General features: G+C 47.6%; 1 protein-coding gene across 3 annotated transcripts in view; it reads right to left on the bottom strand.

Moving 5' to 3' along the window:
* The window catches only part of slit1a (slit homolog 1a), an 86,194-nt gene that overhangs the window by 2,576 nt on the left and 63,991 nt on the right, over window positions 1-19,627 (bottom strand). For 2 of the 3 annotated variants that reach the window (XM_080869514.1, XM_080869516.1), the window contains 21 exons: window positions 19,565-19,588; window positions 16,509-16,653; window positions 16,281-16,355; window positions 16,036-16,179; window positions 15,809-15,952; window positions 11,672-11,838; window positions 10,846-10,978; window positions 9,215-9,283; window positions 8,575-8,646; window positions 8,398-8,469; window positions 4,816-4,887; window positions 3,360-3,523; window positions 3,138-3,262; window positions 2,937-3,034; window positions 2,717-2,856; window positions 2,483-2,576; window positions 2,253-2,390; window positions 1,923-2,151; window positions 1,691-1,821; window positions 1,399-1,592; window positions 35-323 (listed from right to left, as the gene is read on the bottom strand). In XM_080869514.1, the coding sequence (XP_080725640.1) occupies window positions 35-323; window positions 1,399-1,592; window positions 1,691-1,821; window positions 1,923-2,151; window positions 2,253-2,390; window positions 2,483-2,576; window positions 2,717-2,856; window positions 2,937-3,034; window positions 3,138-3,262; window positions 3,360-3,523; window positions 4,816-4,887; window positions 8,398-8,469; window positions 8,575-8,646; window positions 9,215-9,283; window positions 10,846-10,978; window positions 11,672-11,838; window positions 15,809-15,952; window positions 16,036-16,179; window positions 16,281-16,355; window positions 16,509-16,653; window positions 19,565-19,588 (2,719 nt within the window). The remainder of the gene's footprint in view (window positions 1-34; window positions 324-1,398; window positions 1,593-1,690; window positions 1,822-1,922; window positions 2,152-2,252; window positions 2,391-2,482; window positions 2,577-2,716; window positions 2,857-2,936; window positions 3,035-3,137; window positions 3,263-3,359; window positions 3,524-4,815; window positions 4,888-8,397; window positions 8,470-8,574; window positions 8,647-9,214; window positions 9,284-10,845; window positions 10,979-11,671; window positions 11,839-15,808; window positions 15,953-16,035; window positions 16,180-16,280; window positions 16,356-16,508; window positions 16,654-19,564; window positions 19,589-19,627) is intronic. The other variant, XM_080869515.1, reaches the window with a different exon arrangement.

Below are 19,627 nucleotides of genomic sequence, written 5' to 3'. Positions count from 1 at the left end.
GATCCACACTAAGCTATTCCATTTGCTGACATACTTGCTGCCCTGGCAGGGGTTGCTAGCAGGCTGGTCACAGTGCGCCCCGCTCCAGCCTGGCTGGCAGTGGCAAACGGGTCCTTGGACCCCATCAGGTTGGCATATGCCATGTACACAGTAGATCTTCTTGCAGGGCTCGCAGCCCGGTACCACGCCAGGCTTCATCTGGGTCTTGGTGAAGTCCTGAAGCTCGTTGTTTATGTACAGGTTCTGGATACAGCCATGGAAACTGGAGCTATTCTGGATCTGCCAGAGACGGAAAGTGCCCGAGTGCACGTCCACCGGCATGCCTGGAGGAAGGAACGAGAGAAAGGATGGTTATATACAAGGACGTGCATACTAAGTCACACGCACAGACATCTAACACAGGGCTGGTATGAGTGTAATGGAGACTGATATTTTCAAGCATGTGTGTCCCAGCAGTGTGTAAACCACTTCTCAGATTAGTATATACAACTGTTTTTTGTTGGAGTTTTTTAAACTAATTTTGATTTTTTTACATTTGCACTATAAGACACATCATCCTTGAAATGGGGGACAACAAAAGGGAGAGAGGTATGGAAAAAAATGTCTCCTGTAGTTTGTATGAATGAAGAACAGCACTTCACAGCACATCACAGCAGGAAAAACAAACAGCACCAAGTCTGAGCCACTCCTGATCCGATATCAACCCACAAATGGGGGCTGAAATGCAACAAATCTAAGGTGTAACATTAAAGGTTTATTTTTTCAGTTTCAAAGTCTGATTCTATCAAGAGTGGCTAAATTACATGTAAATTATACAAATGAACACCATGTGCACCATGGGGAAAAAATGCATGCAAATACAAAACTAATCTGAAGTCGAGACTGTGTGTGGTAGTTTGATTATGATTCTAACACTAGATGGCGTAGTTCACACACTATAAAAAAGTGCTTGAAGGACGAAGTCTATAGAGAGATGCATTGTGTTTTTACTCTAAATTATGATCTATTATTTTTGAGAATGATGTTCCTTCAGCTGTGTGGTGGTTAACACATTTGCAAGGGAAAGGTTGCGGGTTGTACTTCAGCCTGAAGGGCATCTGGTGTAAGCCTCTGTTAAATGCAGTGCTACCTGGTTCAGAAGAAGCTGAACGTAGCTTTACTTTTGAGAATTGTGTTCTATGAGCTTCCTTTTCATGATTAAAAAAAATGTGTGTGTGTGTGTGTGTTAGTATTCAGGAGGTTTATCTGTATTTTTTCTAGCAAACACAGTCATGACTAAAGGTGGGATGGAGTGGCTAGAGGATAGGGTTGAAGGGTTGAGGGAAAGGAGTGATTCGGGTGGTGACAAAGCGAAGGGGGAGGGGTGGTGATTGACAGTAGTGTAGTAGTTAAGAGTGCCTGCAGAGGAGGGAGGTGTGTTCTGGAGAGGGCCCCTACCCCCCACATATAGTGGAGCCTCCCCGTTGATGGGCCGCACTGCCCCAAAGCTGTCCATTGTGGTAGGGAGACCCCCGTCAATGGACAGGTTCACCATCTGGTCAAAGGTCACCAGTTCCACTGTGTGGAACTGACCATCGTTGATAGTCTCAGTACTGGGAAAGGAAAACACAGATTGAAGATATACAGTACAGTCAAAGTGAACACAAAATGCTACGTGCTCATCAGGACTGAGCGAGCAGTGGCACCTTACCTGTATATGGCATGTCCTGGCTGACTGCCGGGGTCATAGCTAACCTTGACATGACCTTGATAGAGCTCCACTGCCATATGGTCATTGTCTCCATTGTACAGCAGGATACCATTGTCCTCCGCTGTTGATACCTACAGAGAGATCATTTTTGGATTGGGTGTTTGAGTTATTCAGGCTTTAGCACAGAAAGGCAGTGGCAGCACACTGAAATGGTAGAAATGACTGCACATACTTGTAGTGTGATGTTAGCTTGAGGCCAGTTCTTAAGGTCAGAGAGCAAGAGGTAGGAGTCTCTGTCGATGAAGTTGACGCTGACCAGCTTCTCACAGCGTGGCCCTCCGAACTCAGGAGGACACTGGCAGAGGGCGCGCCCACCTCGCTCCACACATGGGGCGTTGTTCTGGCAGTCGGCCCGCTCGCACAGTGACAGTAGAGATGGGGGAACCTCGCATAACTGACCTCTAAAGGAAGACAGACAGTGAGGGATTTTTAGGAGTGTGATCCGATTAAAGCAGAAGAAACTAAGAAGCCAAAAATAATGGCACACTTGTCCTCTCCTCACCTATATCCTTCAGGACAGATGCACGAATATCCATTTAGCTCGTCCACACACTGAGCTCCATTCTGACAGCGATGCTCCTCGCAGTCATTATAATCTACACTGCAGTCATCACCAACATAACCAGGAGAACACACACACCTGCAATGCAAAAATACAAAATATAAATCGTCTATTTCCCAACATACAGCTTCAGAATTGATTGATCTGGTGCTTCTGGGAGTAAAACATACTTGGGTCCAGAGGATGTGATGAGGCAGGTAGACTCGTGTTGGCAGGGGCTCCGACCGGGGGCACACACATCTTCCATTTCTTCACACATTTCACCTGCAAAAAGGCAAAAGTTTTAGAGAAGGTGGTTAACGCAGAGCATAATCATATTTTTCATAGCGTAAAACCTTCTTTTTAACTGATATTTTGTTACTGTGCAGCTGTTTCTTGATCTTAACTATGCTGCATCTACTAACCTGTGTAGTAGGGGGGACAAAAACAGGTGTAGTTGTTGACACCGTCGATGCAGGTTGCTCCGTTCTCGCAGTCGTTGTCATCGCAGTCATCGATATTGGTTTCGCAAGTCGGGCCCTCGAAGCCCAATGAACATGTGCAACTGTAAAAGCAAACAAATCCATCTCATCAAGTTCTGTCTTTGATTAAGATTTCATTCCTTACCTTCACTGATTTCCTCACCTGTACTGTCCCTCTTGATTTGCATCCATTCGGCAGGTTCCTCCATTGGCACATGGGCTGCTCACACAGGCGTTCAGAACCGTCTCGCAGTTCTTTCCCTGAAACAGAGGCCAGACTAAGGGATCTGCCAAAAATGATGCTACTCACGTCGGTAACCTCTCAACTGGTCTTCACAGGTAGGTGGTAGCACTGTGTAGTTACCTTGAATCCCGGAGGACAGCTGCACCTGTAGATCTCCACCAGGTCGCTGTGGCAGATGCCATGGTTCTGGCACGGACTTGACAGACAAGGGTTACACTTGGCCAACACTGCCGTGTCCACATCACCTAGAGGAAATGCCAAAGCTTATATTTCATTTTTTTTTTTTACAGGTACAAGTGACCAATCTAAGATGAAATTTCTGCGCTGAACACAATAACTCACCTGAACATTCAAATTTCTTTGCAGGTGTAGTCAGCAGAAGTTTGCCCTCCATGCCCTGAGGACCAGCACAGCGGGCGATGCCGGGCTCTTTGTATCCAGTCTTGACCCAGTCCGACAGCCAGCGCAGGTGACAGTCACAGTACAGCGGATTGGCACCGATTGCCCTGAAAATTCAGAGATCAGTCATTAGTAATCAGTGATTTAGGCTCTTTCAGTATAAGTCTACCCACTGTAGTGCACTCTGTCACCAGCAGGTGTCTCTACATTCTCATATAAAGTAACACTCACTTAAAAATCAACTTGATGTCCTAGACAAAAAAAAAAAATCAGAGCCTCCCTAAGAATAAAACAGCTCTAAAGTTTAACGCTCAATGCCACTTTGGGCCATGCATTATCAGGAGGAAGGCTGTTCAATTACGGCAAAGGTGTGAACAGAAGGCACTCTTAACTGCTTCTGTCATGGTGGTCAGGAATCAATGGCGCTCTGTCCTCCCACTGGATGCACAAACACTCCTGAATCGATGCTGTTCCATTACTGCGGAACACAGGCTCATCTTTCAGGCCGAGCCAATAGCTGACACCTGACATCTGCTTACATGAAAGCCACTTGACTGTGACTGTGGATCAATGGCTCCCCTCCATCCCTCACTTCGCCCCATTTTCATGAAGCCTCGACTCTTGCTCTGCTCTCCATGAAATGTCTTTGTTTAGTTCTCCCTATGCTTCCTTCTGCCAGAGCTCCAGTGTCAAAACTGGAGGACACCTACAGATTGACAGATCTATCTGTCGTCATCATCTTTTTTTGGCAGCTCCCTTGGGGGTCGCCGCATTTGATGCATCTCACCCTATATCTAGCATCTCACCCTGTCCTCCTCCTCTGTCACATGACCCGTCTGCATGTCCCGCTTCACTACATCCTATCTCCTCCGTGGTCTTCCCCTCCTGCCTGGTAGCTCCATATTCACGATAAGTCTATCTAATAGGCAGATATGTCTACTGATCAGCAACTGTCACGAAATGATGTGACAATTTATGCTGGATGGCAAAAGCCATGCACAGCCAGACGCCCAACTCACACAAAATTGCAGACAAATAAATAAACACTGAAGTCCACAGACCATGAAAGATATGTGTGTGCAAGTCAGTGAATGTTTGTGCTTCAAAGATGTCACACAGGGAGATGAGAGAGCAGAGGGGTCTGTGTGTTGCTTGAACCGCAGGACTGCGGCTGATTAAGGGAGGGCTCGTCTCATGCAGAGCCGACCAAAGAGGACAACAGACAGCCCGCTGTGAGCCACACTCTGGCTGTGTGTGCAGACGGCTCCTGTACCTGACAGTGCCTCTGTGTGTGTGTGTATGCATTTTTGTGTGCAGCTACATGTATGTACACTTAACATGGTAAATGCAGATGGTAATGGTTCTGGAAATGGCCATACAGTTGTGTGTTACTACTTACAAATGGGAAAGTGAGGACACGTCATTAAAGATGCCATCGGGAAGCTCTGAGATTTCATTGCCATGAAGAGACCTTAAGGGTGAAGGGGAAGGAGAGGACAAAAAGAGAAAATACATGAAGACATCTGAGCACAGAAAGAAAATCATACTATTAGAACAAAGTTCAAAAGAAGATTTACTGATTGGTCAACTGCCAGAAAATCAACTCGTTTTTGATTTGTTAAAACACACTAGTATTATTTTTTTTTTTAAAAGACAAGTATTTGAATGAACGGTCCCATTTCAGTATTTATAACGGTGCTCCTGTGTCCAAATGGTAAAGCTATATTTTTTTCAAAGTAAACCAAAGAGTCAGTATATTAATTGTCAGTGCTGGGTTGATTGCTTTCCAACAAACCGAAACCAGAAATATCAGGAACAATGGCGCAATGTTGTCTTGGCATTCTAAATGAGCGGGAGGTGGTTTGTGTTTCTGGTAGAGCCATGTGCAGCTGGCAAAGATACGAGGCTCTGTACGTCTGGAAAAGGCTGGTGTCAAGTTTCTATGCGCGTCTGGCTGGCAGGGCCAACAGGGGTATAGAGTTGGGGGGTTAAAGAGAGCTGTACCACATGCAGGACAGTGTAAGTGTGTGTGCAGACAACGAGGAACAATTATGTGCTTGTATATTTGGGCACATGCATTACCGGTAATATTAATCCTGGTGTGTTTTTGCATTATTTTGAATCTACTGTTATTTTCCTTGTTCTCAGACTGCTACTGCTACCAAGGTTGACAAGCCTACATGGCTTAATGGCTACATGATTGATGGTCATTGTAACCCGTCAGGTCATTACCACCTCTAAACCTCAGCTGACCGCAAGCTAATGTTACCACAGCTCAGTCCACAATAACAGTACATGACACATCTGCTCTCTATGCCTGGATGAAGAGAACTGATGTATAAACAGACTCTGAAAGTAAACTGCCTTCTTTGTTGGACTTGTCAATCACGGTGAAACTGTGGAAGAGTCAGAGGAAAGGATGCGGAGAGGGAAGTTGGTCAGTGTAAGAATACTAAATACTAGAGGAAAAATATACAGTGTAACCTGCCTGAGACAACACGCTAATTGGCCTGTGTGCCATGGAGAATGCTTATTAGTGTAGAGCGCGTAGGTGGGTTGTGGTAGTTGGAGGATACCGAGGGCGTAAAGCCAGCAGCAGTGTGCCAGTCAGGAAAAGATCTCATGGGAAAAAAGGAGCCATGGAGTCTCCAGGAAGAAACTTGATCTGCGCTCCTGCTAACATTCTCTCTTTTTGACTTTTCTTTGCTACGGCTGTATATCATTCTGTCAATTCACGTTGCTTATGCCAGCTTATCTGCAGCCCGATTCCCAGAATGGAACCGATTGACAATTCGATGGCTTATGTCTACACAGAGTGTGGGAAGTCTGGTTCTGTGAGCCACATGTCTGTTTTGTTTTTGTTGAAAGCTTTACATTCATTGTTTTTTTCCCTTCTCTTTTCTTTCATATCACATTAATTTCTTACAGGTTGCTACTCAAACCCCTGCGGGCCACACCCTGGCGCTGTCTCAGCTCACTCACCTCACACCTAATACTCAGCAGGCCAATTAGAAGCGTATTAATCTGCAGCTTAAACCACAACCACCATACAAACACACACACACACACACACACACACACATGCGTGCACACTCACACAGTGCCGCTTGCAATCACACCACATCCATGCCAGCCTCAGACCCCTGGTTTGTTTGAAGAAGTGAGCGTTAATGATTCTTCTCCTCTTTTACTGCTGTGTAAAGCCAAAGGTGCAGCTTTATAAAGGCTCTGGCACCTCGGCGTGCGCGACTGCACATGAGCGCGGCGCTTTTGGCATCTCATTGTGGTTTCCATGAAGCTTCCAACTTTGAACTCTGAACTTTTTGTGGAGTCTGAAAGTTTAAACTATTAAACTGAGCTCATTGTCGCTCGAGATTTGCTGCACCCCCCACTGTATTTCTAAGCAAAGAAAGAAATGCCACAGCTCCAATTGACATTTAATGGGAGGCTTATGATTGATCACACGGGCAGTAAAGACATCAAAGTTTTCTGCTTCACTTGGACTCCCGTCTGAGTAAGACAATAAGGTAGCCCAGACAGTCTGTGTGTATATATGTGTGTTATTGTATATAGTTCTGAGCCTGTGTGGTGTGTGTGTACGTGTTGGTGGCACTGAGGGAGGGCCTCACATGGCGTCTAGCATACTTGTTCAGGGGAATTTCAGAAGTAAAGGTGGCGTGAGTGAGTAACAGCAGAAATAACGGACACACAGCTTCATTAGAGATCAAAGCTCTACGCCTGGCGTAGCGACGGCGGCATCAGCTAATGATGGCCGAGCTTCACTCTCATTCTACACTAAAAGGGCTCTTACGCTTTGTGTCTCGTAATGATCGGGGGCTTTAGTCGAATCCCACCGTAAAAAGAGGCTTTGTTGAAGCTTTGTTGTCACTAATAAAAAGTGTGCCTGCTATGAGCACACATGGAAGGCTGATAACTGCACTCCCACACACATACTAACAGGCACCAAGCCAGTAGATGACAAACATTTAGACTATGCATATACGGGCATCAGTGCGCACACAGACACACACACGCAGACACACAAATAGACATTGGCGTGCGTGCATAATCTCATAAGGAGTGCTGCTGGGCCTGGTCTCAGTTTCTCCTGTTGCAAAAGTAAACTGTACATTCGAGTTAAAGCTTGAGGCTTCGAGCTGCTGTGCGCTTCCAAAGACTGGTTTCATTTCGTCATCTATCTGTCGAATGCATTTACGATCTACATCTCAGTTATTTAGCAGACGAATTCATCCGCAGGGAGCCCATGGTCACTGAGAGTGCACAATCAAAGACTTCATAACTTCATAAAAGCCCACAGGCAAAGTCAAAACCATTACAGCTAGCGGGGCAAACATTCTCCGGCAATCAGAGTCAGGGTGATTTTGTACAGTGGGATGTGGGAGCATGTGTTTGGCCCTGATGGTGCAGCAGTGATGAGCTCGGGGCACTTGGAGGTGAACAAGCAGACTGGGCAGAAGTCTGAAGAGGAGGTGGTTAGGAGTGGGAGCTGGAATAACACTGCTATTTCCCCCCACAGCTGCCATCTAAACAGAGAAAATAGGTCGGAGTTTATGTGTGTGTCTGTGTGTGTCTGTGTGTGTATTCATAAGCTGTCATAACTGTTTAGACTGTGTTTCATTCCTCTGGAGTCAATCAAACATTCTCAGCATCTGCTTGCACCATCTCTGTAGTCAGTGCAGGCTGCAAAAATATCCTCCTTAATAACTCATTTAGCCTGAAAGTAAGTCCTGTCTTGTTTTAGAACACTTCTGTCAAAATGACTTCAAATGTTCTCAGTGAGCAGAATGAACACTGTCCTGAAATGATGTGACACCAAAGAAACATTTGATTTTTCATGAAGAAAAAAGTGAAACACTCTCATAGCACAGGCAGTATACATTCTGTATTTGAAAAAAAAAGCACATATATAACACAAATAGTACCTGCATGCAATTCATCTGAAATATGAAAATGAACTCACAGCAGTCGAAGTGAGTGCAGTCCACTGAAAGCCATTTTGGGGATACAGCGCAGCGAGTTATAGCTCAGAATTCTGCAAAGTAAGATCGTCACAAGTGTCACATTTAGGTAGAATTAAAACAAAACTTTTCTAGTTGCAGATAAATTAAAATGACAGTCAAGGCTGGTTAAGACTTACAGAGTGGTAAGCTGACTCATGTTAGCGAAGGATGAGTTGGTCAGAGAGTTTATCTTGTTGTTGCTCAGGTCTCTGAAACGTAAAAAAGGAATCATTCACTGTACTGATCAACACCAGGGGTGTCAAACATAAGGTCCGGAGGCCAGAATTGGCCCGGCAAAGACTCCAATCTGGCCCACTGGATGACTTAGGAACAAGAATTTTGGCATGAATTTTGGACTGTAAGAACCGATAAAGACCCCCCCCCCCCACACACACACACACACCTTTTTATACTACACCAAAGTAATTAAGCAATAGATAATCAATTAAATGACAGTAAAGGTCTTTCTGTTTTATAATTACACAACAGTCTAGGCAACGAGCTACCAGATCTTTTGCTGTAATTTTATAAAGCTGTTTCTTAGACTTTAGGCTCAAAGAATCATTCTTAAGCAACATTTCTTTGTGTTGTAGAAAAACTGACATACTTGAAATTGCACTTCATTTTATTGCATTAATATATCTCAGGGATTAAATGTGCAGGTAAACACAAAGGCTTAACATCAAAGTGAGCTGTATGTGGCCCACGGTGTAATATAAGTTTGACATCCTGGATATAGACCTTGTAATTGAAGATGTACACAGACAAAAAACTTACACCAGCTGTAGGTATTTGAAGGCAGACAGTTCCTTTGGAACAACACTGAACTGGTTTCCATCTAGATACCTGGACAGACAGACACAAATAGGTTTGTAATGAACCAGCAGGCGCTATCATTGAAAGATAGAACAGCTACAGCAGACTGAAAATATTTACCAGCACTGTTTCTTAATGTATTTTCAATCTAAGATTCAACTGATCCACTCATGGCTCTGGTAACCAGTTGGCTACCAGTTGGCTACCAGAATATTGGGATAGTGAAAAAATGAATAAAAGAGAAATCATTATCAGTAGCTGATGATTACTGTGCAATCCCTGTTTTACTCTTCTACACACTATTTAACTGCATCACAGCCTGCTCAAACAGGATTGTTAAAAAAAAAGTTAGAACTTCAGTCAGTCTACAAATGAAAACCAGAAAGCTTCTGGTGTCAGATTCTGCATATTCATGTACGGATATCTGCTTACAAGATTTTAAAACAATGTTGCTTGTCAAGACTAGAAGTCAAGCATAGCAAGCATTCCACAGTCATGCTGTTTAAGTAGTCCCATTTCACACAGATACTGGGCTAAGAATCACTTCTACTGTGAAAGAGTGACAAAGAAAAGAAGACAAATGTGTTACTTTCAGTGAATTTGCTTTTTTCTGATTTTCCAGTTTAACAACAATTCCTAAATGTGACCCAGCACTTTTAAAGTGATGTACAAACCCTTGTGTTTATGTGGGCTATGCAAGTGAGTGATGTATACAAGGCACACAACCACCCTCCTGATTACCAACACAAAGTCCTACTAGTGGTGTGTCACTTTGATAAATGGCTGATTTAGGGCCTGGTCCTTCTGAGCAGAGCTGCAGGCTCCTGCTATTGTTCTTGACTGTACACAGGGTGGGAAGCACAGGGTGCGTGGGTGCGGGGAGGTGGGTAGTTAGGAGGCCTTTGGGTTCAGTGGTAATGATAGGTAATGACGGTGCTGAGGACACTTGGGATAATGATGGAGTAGCAAACTCTCCAGATGACAAGATGAAAGCCCAGAACAGAGGGGTACACCTGGTCACACCTGCTGGGACAATGACAGGCCTTAAGGCTCGCACAGCGTGTGTGTGTGTGTGTGTGTGTGTGTGTGTGTGTGTGTGTGTGTGTGTGTGTGTGTGTGTGTGCCTGAGTTGGTCTGAACCACTTTAAGCATTATTGGAAAGTTCCAGACCTATTCCATTTCCTCCCCTTTCCATTGAAAACTGCTCATTAAAATGTCCTGTTGCTCCCCTATGCTCCTGTGGACAGGCTTTTGGCCCTCACACAAATATTCACGCACACACACAAACACACACACTAATCCTTGGCTCTGAGTGTGAGAGTGACATCAGTGCTAGCCCTGAAGGCTGTGAGGAACATAGAAGAAGAATGTCTGAGAGAATAACTACAGGGTTTATTGACTCCTTTCCTATTCCCTAAGTGACGCGATGTGTTTTCTTTGCCCCTGCTGTTAACACTTATCTTTTTTAGAGGCTCATAAAGTCCACTTTACATTTTTTTTAATGATCTTCCTTGCTTTTAAGGAAAGATGAGGCGAAAATAATACCTGATAAATATAAATGCAATTGGAGCAATTAATTCCAAAGAACTCACAGTTCTGTCACATTCCTGGGGATGCCTTTGGGCAGTGTGTGAAGGTGCTTGTTACTGCAGCGCACCACGGTCTCTAAGCATGTACATTCACTGGGACACTGGGGCCGAGGCACACAGCTTGTCTCCTCTTGGCCTGGGATAAAAGAAGAGAGATATGAGAGAGGAAGACAAAGAAAACATGACCATGAGGGCAGACGTAAATGGAAACAAGCCAAAAAAATAGCTGTTTTTTCTGACCAAAAAACCCCCAAACTTTAGATAGAGTAAAAATAGAAAGCAAACCGAAAGACAGCACAGCATCACAATAAATTAAACCTGACAAGGCATTGAGAAAATAAAGAAGGAAGAAGTAAAAGATGTGAAAAGCACAAAAACAAAAATTAAAGGACAGAAAGAGAAAGGAGACTCGCTAATGTAGTATTGACCAGCAAAGGCAAAGAATGGAAGCTGCCTAAAGCCTGAAGACAGGTCTAACAATCATTCAGGTGCAAACAGGGTGACTGATCAATAAGGCAAACAGCTCAATAGCTCCACTCAGCATTTCATTGATCAGCAGCTTAGGAACTGCTGAGTATCAATCTATTCAGTAAACAAAAGACTCACACAGCAGTGGCCATTATTTGAGATTATCTCAGAAACTTTAAACAGCTCGTCTTTATAACATACTATGGGTTAAAATCTTCATCAGTCACACCCAGGTTAGTTTCAAACAGAGAAGGATTAACATATCCTATTTAAGATGCTTTTCTCTTTTCAAGGAGGGAAAAAACTCCACTTACACGGGAGCTGTGGTATAACGTGAAGTAAAGCACTCAAAGCTGCCTACCTTCCTCACAGCGGAAGTCAGGCAGAGCCACATCCTGGAGCGGGATCTCCTTCAGGAAGGCAGGACGCTGGCAGCGAGGGTTACCTGTTACAATCTTCCTGCTCCTCAGCCAATCACCTAGCCAGGCCAGCCGACAGTCACAGTTGAAGGAGTTGGCCAGTAAGTTACTGGGAGAGAGTGAGAATAAAACAGACTGTGAGTGTCAGGGTTCCTGGGTCGGTGACCCAGTGTTTTCAGTTCACACTCACTGTTTATCTACTGCCTGTTCCACTTCCTGTTTTATTGTGTTAGCCTTGGTCTGTGTGTATTATGTTCAATCCTCTTCCCATTATCATTAGTTCATTATGTTCAGCTGTGTACTCACCGGTCCCTCATTATCATCATTATCACCAGTCTGTGTATTTAAGCCCTCTGTTCTACCCATTCAGTGTCGGGTCATTGATGATGTTGTTTCTGTCGTGTGTTCCGTCCAGTCAGTCAGTTAGCCAGCCAGCCAGTCTACCAGTCCGCTAAGTCCAGCCAGCCATCCATCCTATCATCTGTTGTCTACATATTCAATAAACCTCGTTCTGCACCACGAGTCCTGCATGTGGGTCATCCCTTCCTCGCCTCCGCACACGAGCCCTGACAGAATGACCCGACCCGTGCCAAGAAGACACGCTTTTGACCCAGCGGACTCGGACCTCTACGAGCGGCAGGAGGTAGCGCTCTCCTTGTGGGCTGAAAAACTCAAGGAGAGACAGCGGCTCTTCGCGGAGCGAGAGCACGTCTTCGAGGGCACTCGCTTGGCTCTGGGCGGGCCTCGGAGACGCCGCGTTCCCCCACCTGCTGCCTCACCTGCACCGGAGCATCTGCCGCGGAGAGTGGACGTTTCACGCCGCGCTTCGGCCGCTCCCTCTCTCGCCACTCCGCTCCACGCTCACACATCACCTGCCTCATTCACCGGACCTTCAACCTCGCCACGGCACAGCGGCTCCGTCTTCCACCTCGGCTCAACAGAGGCTCCCGTGCCAGAGGCTCGGACGTGTACCCCGCCCGCTTCCTCCTCCCGGAGAAATCGGCGCACACGCCGCCATAAAACGGACCACTTTCAGCCACTCCCGATGGTGAGCTCCAGTGACTGTTTTTCGCACTCACCATCTGATTATTCACTCAAAACGCACAATAACCCCATCTCTGATTCGTGGGATGTTTCCCTCCTGGAAGATTCTGTGGACTGGGAAGTTTTGTTCTGCTCTGCTCTCCCAAAGACTGTAAATAGTGGTGGCAGGAAAACCAGAACAATCCCCAATAAACCTGCTAACATCACACACCCAGTCATTATCTCCACTCCCGTCAGTCAGTCTACCCCCACACCAGTGCCAGCTCCCAGGAGGAGGGCAGCTGCGACCCAGTCTACCGCCACACCCGCTTCGGTTTCTCGAGTGGGGGTGACTGGTGTCCAGCCACCTCCCGTGCCTGTCCCAGCACCTAGGCTGAGGACGGCCAGGATCCAGCCTGACCCCCCTAGAGACTCAGCTGAGGCTCTCCAGCCAGTGCCCTCACGCTCTGGAGGCACGGAAGAGCTAATCAGTCCACCACTTCATCCACCTCCTGACCCAGCCTTTCACGCACTAGCTTTATCCCTGGTTAGGCTGGCTGAAGTGTCCCCTGCTCAGGCACCGGCCTTACTAGCTCAGGCTGTAGCTTTATCTCCCTCATTAGCTCAGTCTGTAGCCCAGCCACACCAACCTCAGCTCCGTCGTCAGCCTCACCTGCTGTTCAGCTTCCAGCCCCGTCAGTTCACTCACCTGCTCTCCAGTCCGCTCCTGTCCAGTCACCCGTAGCTCAGTCTCCTGTCCAGTCACCCGTAGCTCAGTCTCCTCCTGTCCAGTCACCCGTAGCTCAGTCGCCTCCTGTCCAGTCACCAGTAGCCCAGTCGCCTCCTGTCCACCCACCAGTAGCCCAGTCGCCTCCTGTCCAGTCACCAGTAGCCCAGTCGCCACCCGTCCACCCACCAGTAGTCCAGTCGCCCGTCCACCAACCTGTTCAGTACCCAGAGCCTGCTGTGAGCTACCCTGCTGCCCAGCCAGGGGTTTCCGCACCCGCTGGCCCGGCCGCTCCTCAGCCAGGGGTTTCCGCACCCGCTGGCCCGGCCGCTCCTCAGCCAGGGGTTTCCGCACCCGGTGGCCCGGCCGCTCCTCAGCCAGGGGTTTCCGCACCCGCTGGCCCTGTCCTGTGTGTGCCAGGGGCTCCAGTGCCCACTGGTTCTGAGACCGTTTTCGCTGGAGGGCCCGAGGAGCCCGTCCGGCAACCTTCCTCGTCAGCTGGGGGTTCAGGAGAACCGCACCAGCCTCATGTCTCGTCAGCTGGAGGGCCCGAGGAGCCCGTCCGGCAACCTTCCTCGTCAGCTGGGGGTTCAGGAGAACCGCACCAGCCTCATGCCTCGTCAGCTGGAGGGCCCGAGGAGCCCGTCCGGCAACCTTCCTCGTCAGCTGGGGGTTCAGGAGAACCGCACCAGCCTCATGCCTCGTCGGCTGGAGGGCCCGAGGAGCCCGTCCGGCAACCTTCCTCGTCAGCTGGGGGTTCAGGAGAACCGCACCAGCCTCATGCCTCGTCGGCTGGAGGGCCCGAGGAGCCCGTCCGGCAACCTTCCTCGTCAGCTGGGGGTTCAGGAGAACCGCACCAGCCTCATGCCTCGTCCGCTGGAGGGCCCGAGGAGCCCGTCCGGCAACCTTCCTCGTCAGCTGGGGGTTCAGGAGAACCGCACCAGCCTCATGCCTCGTCCGCTGGAGGGCCCGAGGAGCCCGTCCGGCAACCTTCCTCGTCAGCTGGGGGTTCAGGAGAACCGCACCAGCCTCATGCCTCGTCGGCTGGAGGGCCCGAGGAGCCCGTCCGGCAACCTTCTTCGTCAACTGGGGGTTCAGGGGAACCGCACCAGCCTCATGCCTCGCTGTCACCTAGCTCTGCTTCTGCCTCGCCTGGTCCGGCCTCAGACCCTGCCTCTGCCTCGCCTGGTCCGGCCTCAGACCCTGCCTCTGCCTCGCCTGGCCCGGCCTCGGAGCCTTCGTCCTCGCCTGGCCCGGCCTCGGAGCCTTCGTCCTCGCCTGGCCCGGCCTCGGAGCCTTCGTCCTCGTCTGGCCCGGCCTCGACTTTGGCTTTTATTTCGCCTGCTGCAGCTCCGGCCTGTGCTTCGCCTGATCCTGCCTCGTCTGGTCCTGTGCCCACCGGGCCATGGCCAGCACGCCTAAAACTGGAGAGCCGCCGCTGCCTTCCGCGCGGCCGGCCCCCGGACCGCCTTCGCCTGAGTGGCCGCCGTTGCCTTCCGCGCGGCCGGCCCCCGGACCGCCTTCGCCTGAGTGGCCGCCGTTGCCTTCCGCGCGGCCGGCCTCCGGACCGCCTTCGCCTGGGTGGCCTCCGGACCGCCTTCGCCTTCGCCTGACTGGCCGCCGTTGCCTTCCGCACTGCCGGCCTCCCGAACTGTGTCCACGTCACCGCCGTTGCCTTCCGCACGGTCGGTCCACCGGAACAGTCTCGCCTCGGGCCACGTGGCCGCCCACCCGAACTGTCTCTGTGTGGCCTCCGTCCCTCCGTCCTGGGCCCCCTCCGCCCGCCCTGTTCTGGTTCTTTTTCGTTTGGCCGTCGGGTGCCGGCCTTTGAAGGGGGGGTCCTGTCAGGGTTCCTGGGTCGGTGACCCAGTGTTTTCAGTTCACACTCACTGTTTATCTACTGCCTGTTCCACTTCCTGTTTTATTGTGTTAGCCTTGGTCTGTGTGTATTATGTTCAATCCTCTTCCCATTATCATTAGTTCATTATGTTCAGCTGTGTACTCACCGGTCCCTCATTATCATCATTATCACCAGTCTGTGTATTTAAGCCCTCTGTTCTACCCATTCAGTGTCGGGTCATTGATGATGTTGTTTCTGTCGTGTGTTCCGTCCAGTCAGTCAGTTAGCCAGCCAGCCAGTCTACCAGTCCGCTAAGTCCAGCCAGCCATCCATCCTATCATCTGTTGTCTACATATTCAATAAACCTCGTTCTGCACCACGAGTCCTGCATGTGGGTCATCCCTTCCTCGCCTCCGCACACGAGCCCTGACAGTGAGAGCAATAAAACCTAAAATTAAAGCTAGGCGTGTGAGTGTGGCAGGATCTTACAGAGTGGACAGAGTCTGGAGGGTGTCGAAGGCTCCGGGTGTGATTGTGGTCAGCTGGTTGTCATACAGAGACAACAGACGGACGTTGTGAAGCCCTGTGAAGCTGTCATTGTGGATACAGCTGATCTTGTTGTTTCTCAACATCCTGATGACAAAAGAAATACACATTAATAAAAAAAAACATCAGAAACTTTTCCAAATATGGACAAGTATGGGGTTGTGACTCACAACATTCGCAGTCCCTCAAGGCCACGGAACATCCCACTTCGAACCGAGTCCATCTGATTGGCTGTGAGGTGAAGCTCATTGACAGAGGACGCGCCTTCAAATGCCCCATCCTCAATCTCTGTGATCTTGTTGTTGCTGAGGTTACTGTGTGTTTGTGGGGGGAGAAAGAAAGCATGTCGGAGAATTAAAAGCAGCACTTACTCTTTAGAGAGTGACTGCTGAAAGGTAAGAGGATTTCTACTTACATTTTCTTCAGCTGGGAAAGGTTCTTAAAAGCTCCAGTTGCTTCTAGAGTTGTAATCTCATTGTTGTTAAGGCGGCTAGTGGGAATAAGATTGAAAGGTTTAATCATTCAGACGGAAAAATCCATTCAAATTCTCTTTAGATATTCACTGTGAGTTTTAAAATTTGATTCGTCTACAACTTCAGCGCACAAAAGATTCTTCAAATACTTTTTTTTCTTGTTTGCTTACAGTTCGGTGGTGGATGCAGGTATGTGCTCTGGGATTTTGGTGAGCTTAAGGTTGGAGCAGTCCACAACATTCGACTCACAGCGGCACTTGGGAGGACAGACTGGATCACTGTTACATGCATTGTTCAGATGGCTGTCCTCTGTGCCTGAAAAGGAGAAAAAATAGACATTGTTACGGCACAACATATAACACGAGTCATTCTTCCAAACCAGCACAAGTGCCTTCAATCCCATGATGTTCGCAGTCACGCATGCGCCCCCTCAGCAGCTGTGTGTCAGCAGTTTGTCCTGTTGTGACCGAAGAGGAGACTTCCCTACTTTAGGGTACCTTAGGTGCCCTATAGAGCATCCTGCAACCCTCCTACCATTGATAGGAGAAGATGAATGGGTGAGTTACTTTAGAGAGAGGTGATGGAGCATTGGGGTGAAAAGAGAGAGGATTTGGACAGCCAGCTTGAAGCAGATCACCCAAGGGACAGAGAATGAAGGAAGAAAGGAGGATGAGAGAGGCACAGGAAATGACAGGTGGATTTGAAGGAAAGGAGAGAGAGGAAACAGATGCAAAAGGAGGAAAAGAAGAAAGACGAAAGAGAAATGAAAGGTGAGCGGCGGACGTGCAGAGAGACGCCTGTCCCGATAGAGCGAGAATAAGGCAGCGAGGGGAATGTGGGACGTTTTCCTGCACCTCCTCTGTCTATGAATAGATGTTACGTGCCAAAAAGTGTGCTTCAAGTTACATCATGGCTGCTCAATAATGAAAAAGCACTGGGAGCTACTTAGAACAGTGTGTGTTTGTCTGTGAGTGTCTATTGTGCCCCGGTGTGTGTGTATGTATGCATTTATATGTGCATTTAGAGTGTATGTGTATATATGTTCCATTTAGAGGGAAAAAGCCGGAATTTGTTTTAGAGCTTTGTTTTGTGTCCCATTCCCCTTTTGCATGCTCACATCAGTGCACCATTCTGCCTGAGGTTTAGCGATGACGTCAGTGGAACCGCACGGGGCACCCAGACCACAGTCATGAGCAGGAAAACCTCAAACAACCAGGACAAAATCCTACAGTTGAATATCAAAAATCTGTCCAAACAAGACCTAATCCCAAAACCTCATTGCTGACTTTATTAGAATACCTTTGGACAGTGACAAAAAAAAATTCCCAGAAACCACTTCCTCTTGTTGCCTGTGCAAAAAACATTTTTTCTGGAGCTGTGTCACTTCTCAGTGGCTCAGCGGAGCGGAGGGTGCAGACAGACACGGTAATGCTGGTCATTAAGGAACTTTTCCCTCGCTAGGCCAGACACAGGAAAAGGCATTTCCTGCGATGGAGGAAGCAATGAAAATACAGCACAGAGCTTTGATCTCGAGGATGTAGAGGAGCCAGGGGAGATTTCGTGAGCCTGAGTCATCGTCATCGTCACAAGTGCGTGGTGGTGACACTTTTACTGTCAGCAGATTTACACGAAATCAGAGAAAATAGAGGGCAGAGGGATGAGGTTTTTCCCTCTCTGAGGTGCAAAGTGACTCATCGCTGGAGTTGCAGAAGTTCTCATAAATCTCTGCAACTCGGCCCCCATTATCAAAGTTACTGAATTCCCATGCTATCAGTGATTTGGACGTGTGTTTCCATTGTGGAAGCTTTAATTGTTATCAGTCAGGAGAGGGTTAAATTCTTATTAATCACGTTCCGCTTTGATCTTCTTTCTGCTTATATAGGACTCCCATTTGTTCTCTAAGCCAGTGCAAGCTTTATCTCAACTTAGCACACAAAGACACATTAATTTCCACACACGTACACACAGATATACAAGCGTAGACAATGAATCACCCAAGCATATGCAACCCCACTAAGGCACACGCACATACACACACGCAGACTTTGACACACATCACTGCTCCTCCCGGTTATTTTCTTGGAAGTGCTCTTGTTAAGAGGTCCGGAAACATCCGCCGATAGGAATCTCAGTCCTCTGGTGGGCTTTATTTTCTTTAGCTTTTACTGATAGAAAGGACACACTTTCTTTCCCCCTCTGTCTCGCTCCCTCTGCCTCCTTTTCTGTCCCTCTCTGTGACTGACTGTCTGTGCTAATGCCAAAGCAAAGACACATTTCCTTTGGACTATCTGCTGAGACTGTTAGGGAAACAAAGTTGAGAAGAAACAGATGCTCTCACACATATATATCACATTAAAATTCACACATAGGGGCAGTAACTCTTGGGCGCTATTAGGTATTCTCGTGTGCACTTTTATCTTAAGTATCTCAACAAACGGCATATTTTACTTGTCACTTTAAAATTGCCAAGGTTTATTTTTTTGGTTGTTATTTTTGAAACAGCGAAGGGAAAACTGTTGTCCAGACAATATCTTCTTAAGGAAAGGCCTTGCTTATTTCAGCAAGACAATGCCAAAGCAAATTTCGCACAACACTGCCTGCCCTGCTATCCAAATCTATCAACCAGTAAAACATTATGTGCTTTATGAATAATGACAAAGGAGGCCATAACCTGCAGAAATAGTAGATCGGGAAAGAGGAGGGAAACGTTTTGCTTTTAAACCGACAGCGATTGCCGTCTCCAACTGCCAAATGCTTACTGCCTATTTTCAAAAGAGGTGATGCAACACAGTTATAAGTGCTGACTTATTTTGATATTTCAGAGCATGTTGCTAAATCAAATTCAGATTTTTCATAAAAATTGACATTTCCCACACCAAACATTTGGCATTGTTTTCTGTTAATTACATAATTTTAATTGGCAAATCACTGATTCCTACAAGACTTCCACATGAGTTTGGCTAACCTGCATGTTCATATCTAGCATGATCATCTGAATGCTTGCTGTTCTTTCTGACTCAATTATAGCATTTTTAGAAATGATTGCAAATATACAAAAGTAATGCCCGGGCTGTAATAAACTGAATTTTTTTTCCTTTAATTTGTGGACAACTTTGTTTAAATGAATAGTAAGCAATGGAAAAGTGATGCTGGTAGATGGCTGCAGGTGGAAAATTAGAGAAAAGAGAACGACAATGATAGGGGTGAAGGTTTACAAGCCACTCACCTGGGATGACGTACTGCTCTTTGGCTGTGATGGAGAAAAGAAAGAGGGACGGATGTCAGTGAG

This window comes from Rhamphochromis sp. 'chilingali' (genome assembly GCF_963969265.1).
Source record: "Rhamphochromis sp. 'chilingali' genome assembly, chromosome: 20".
Lineage (NCBI taxonomy): Eukaryota > Metazoa > Chordata > Actinopteri > Cichliformes > Cichlidae > Rhamphochromis > Rhamphochromis sp. 'chilingali'.
This window is presented reverse-complemented; position numbering and strand designations above follow the sequence as displayed.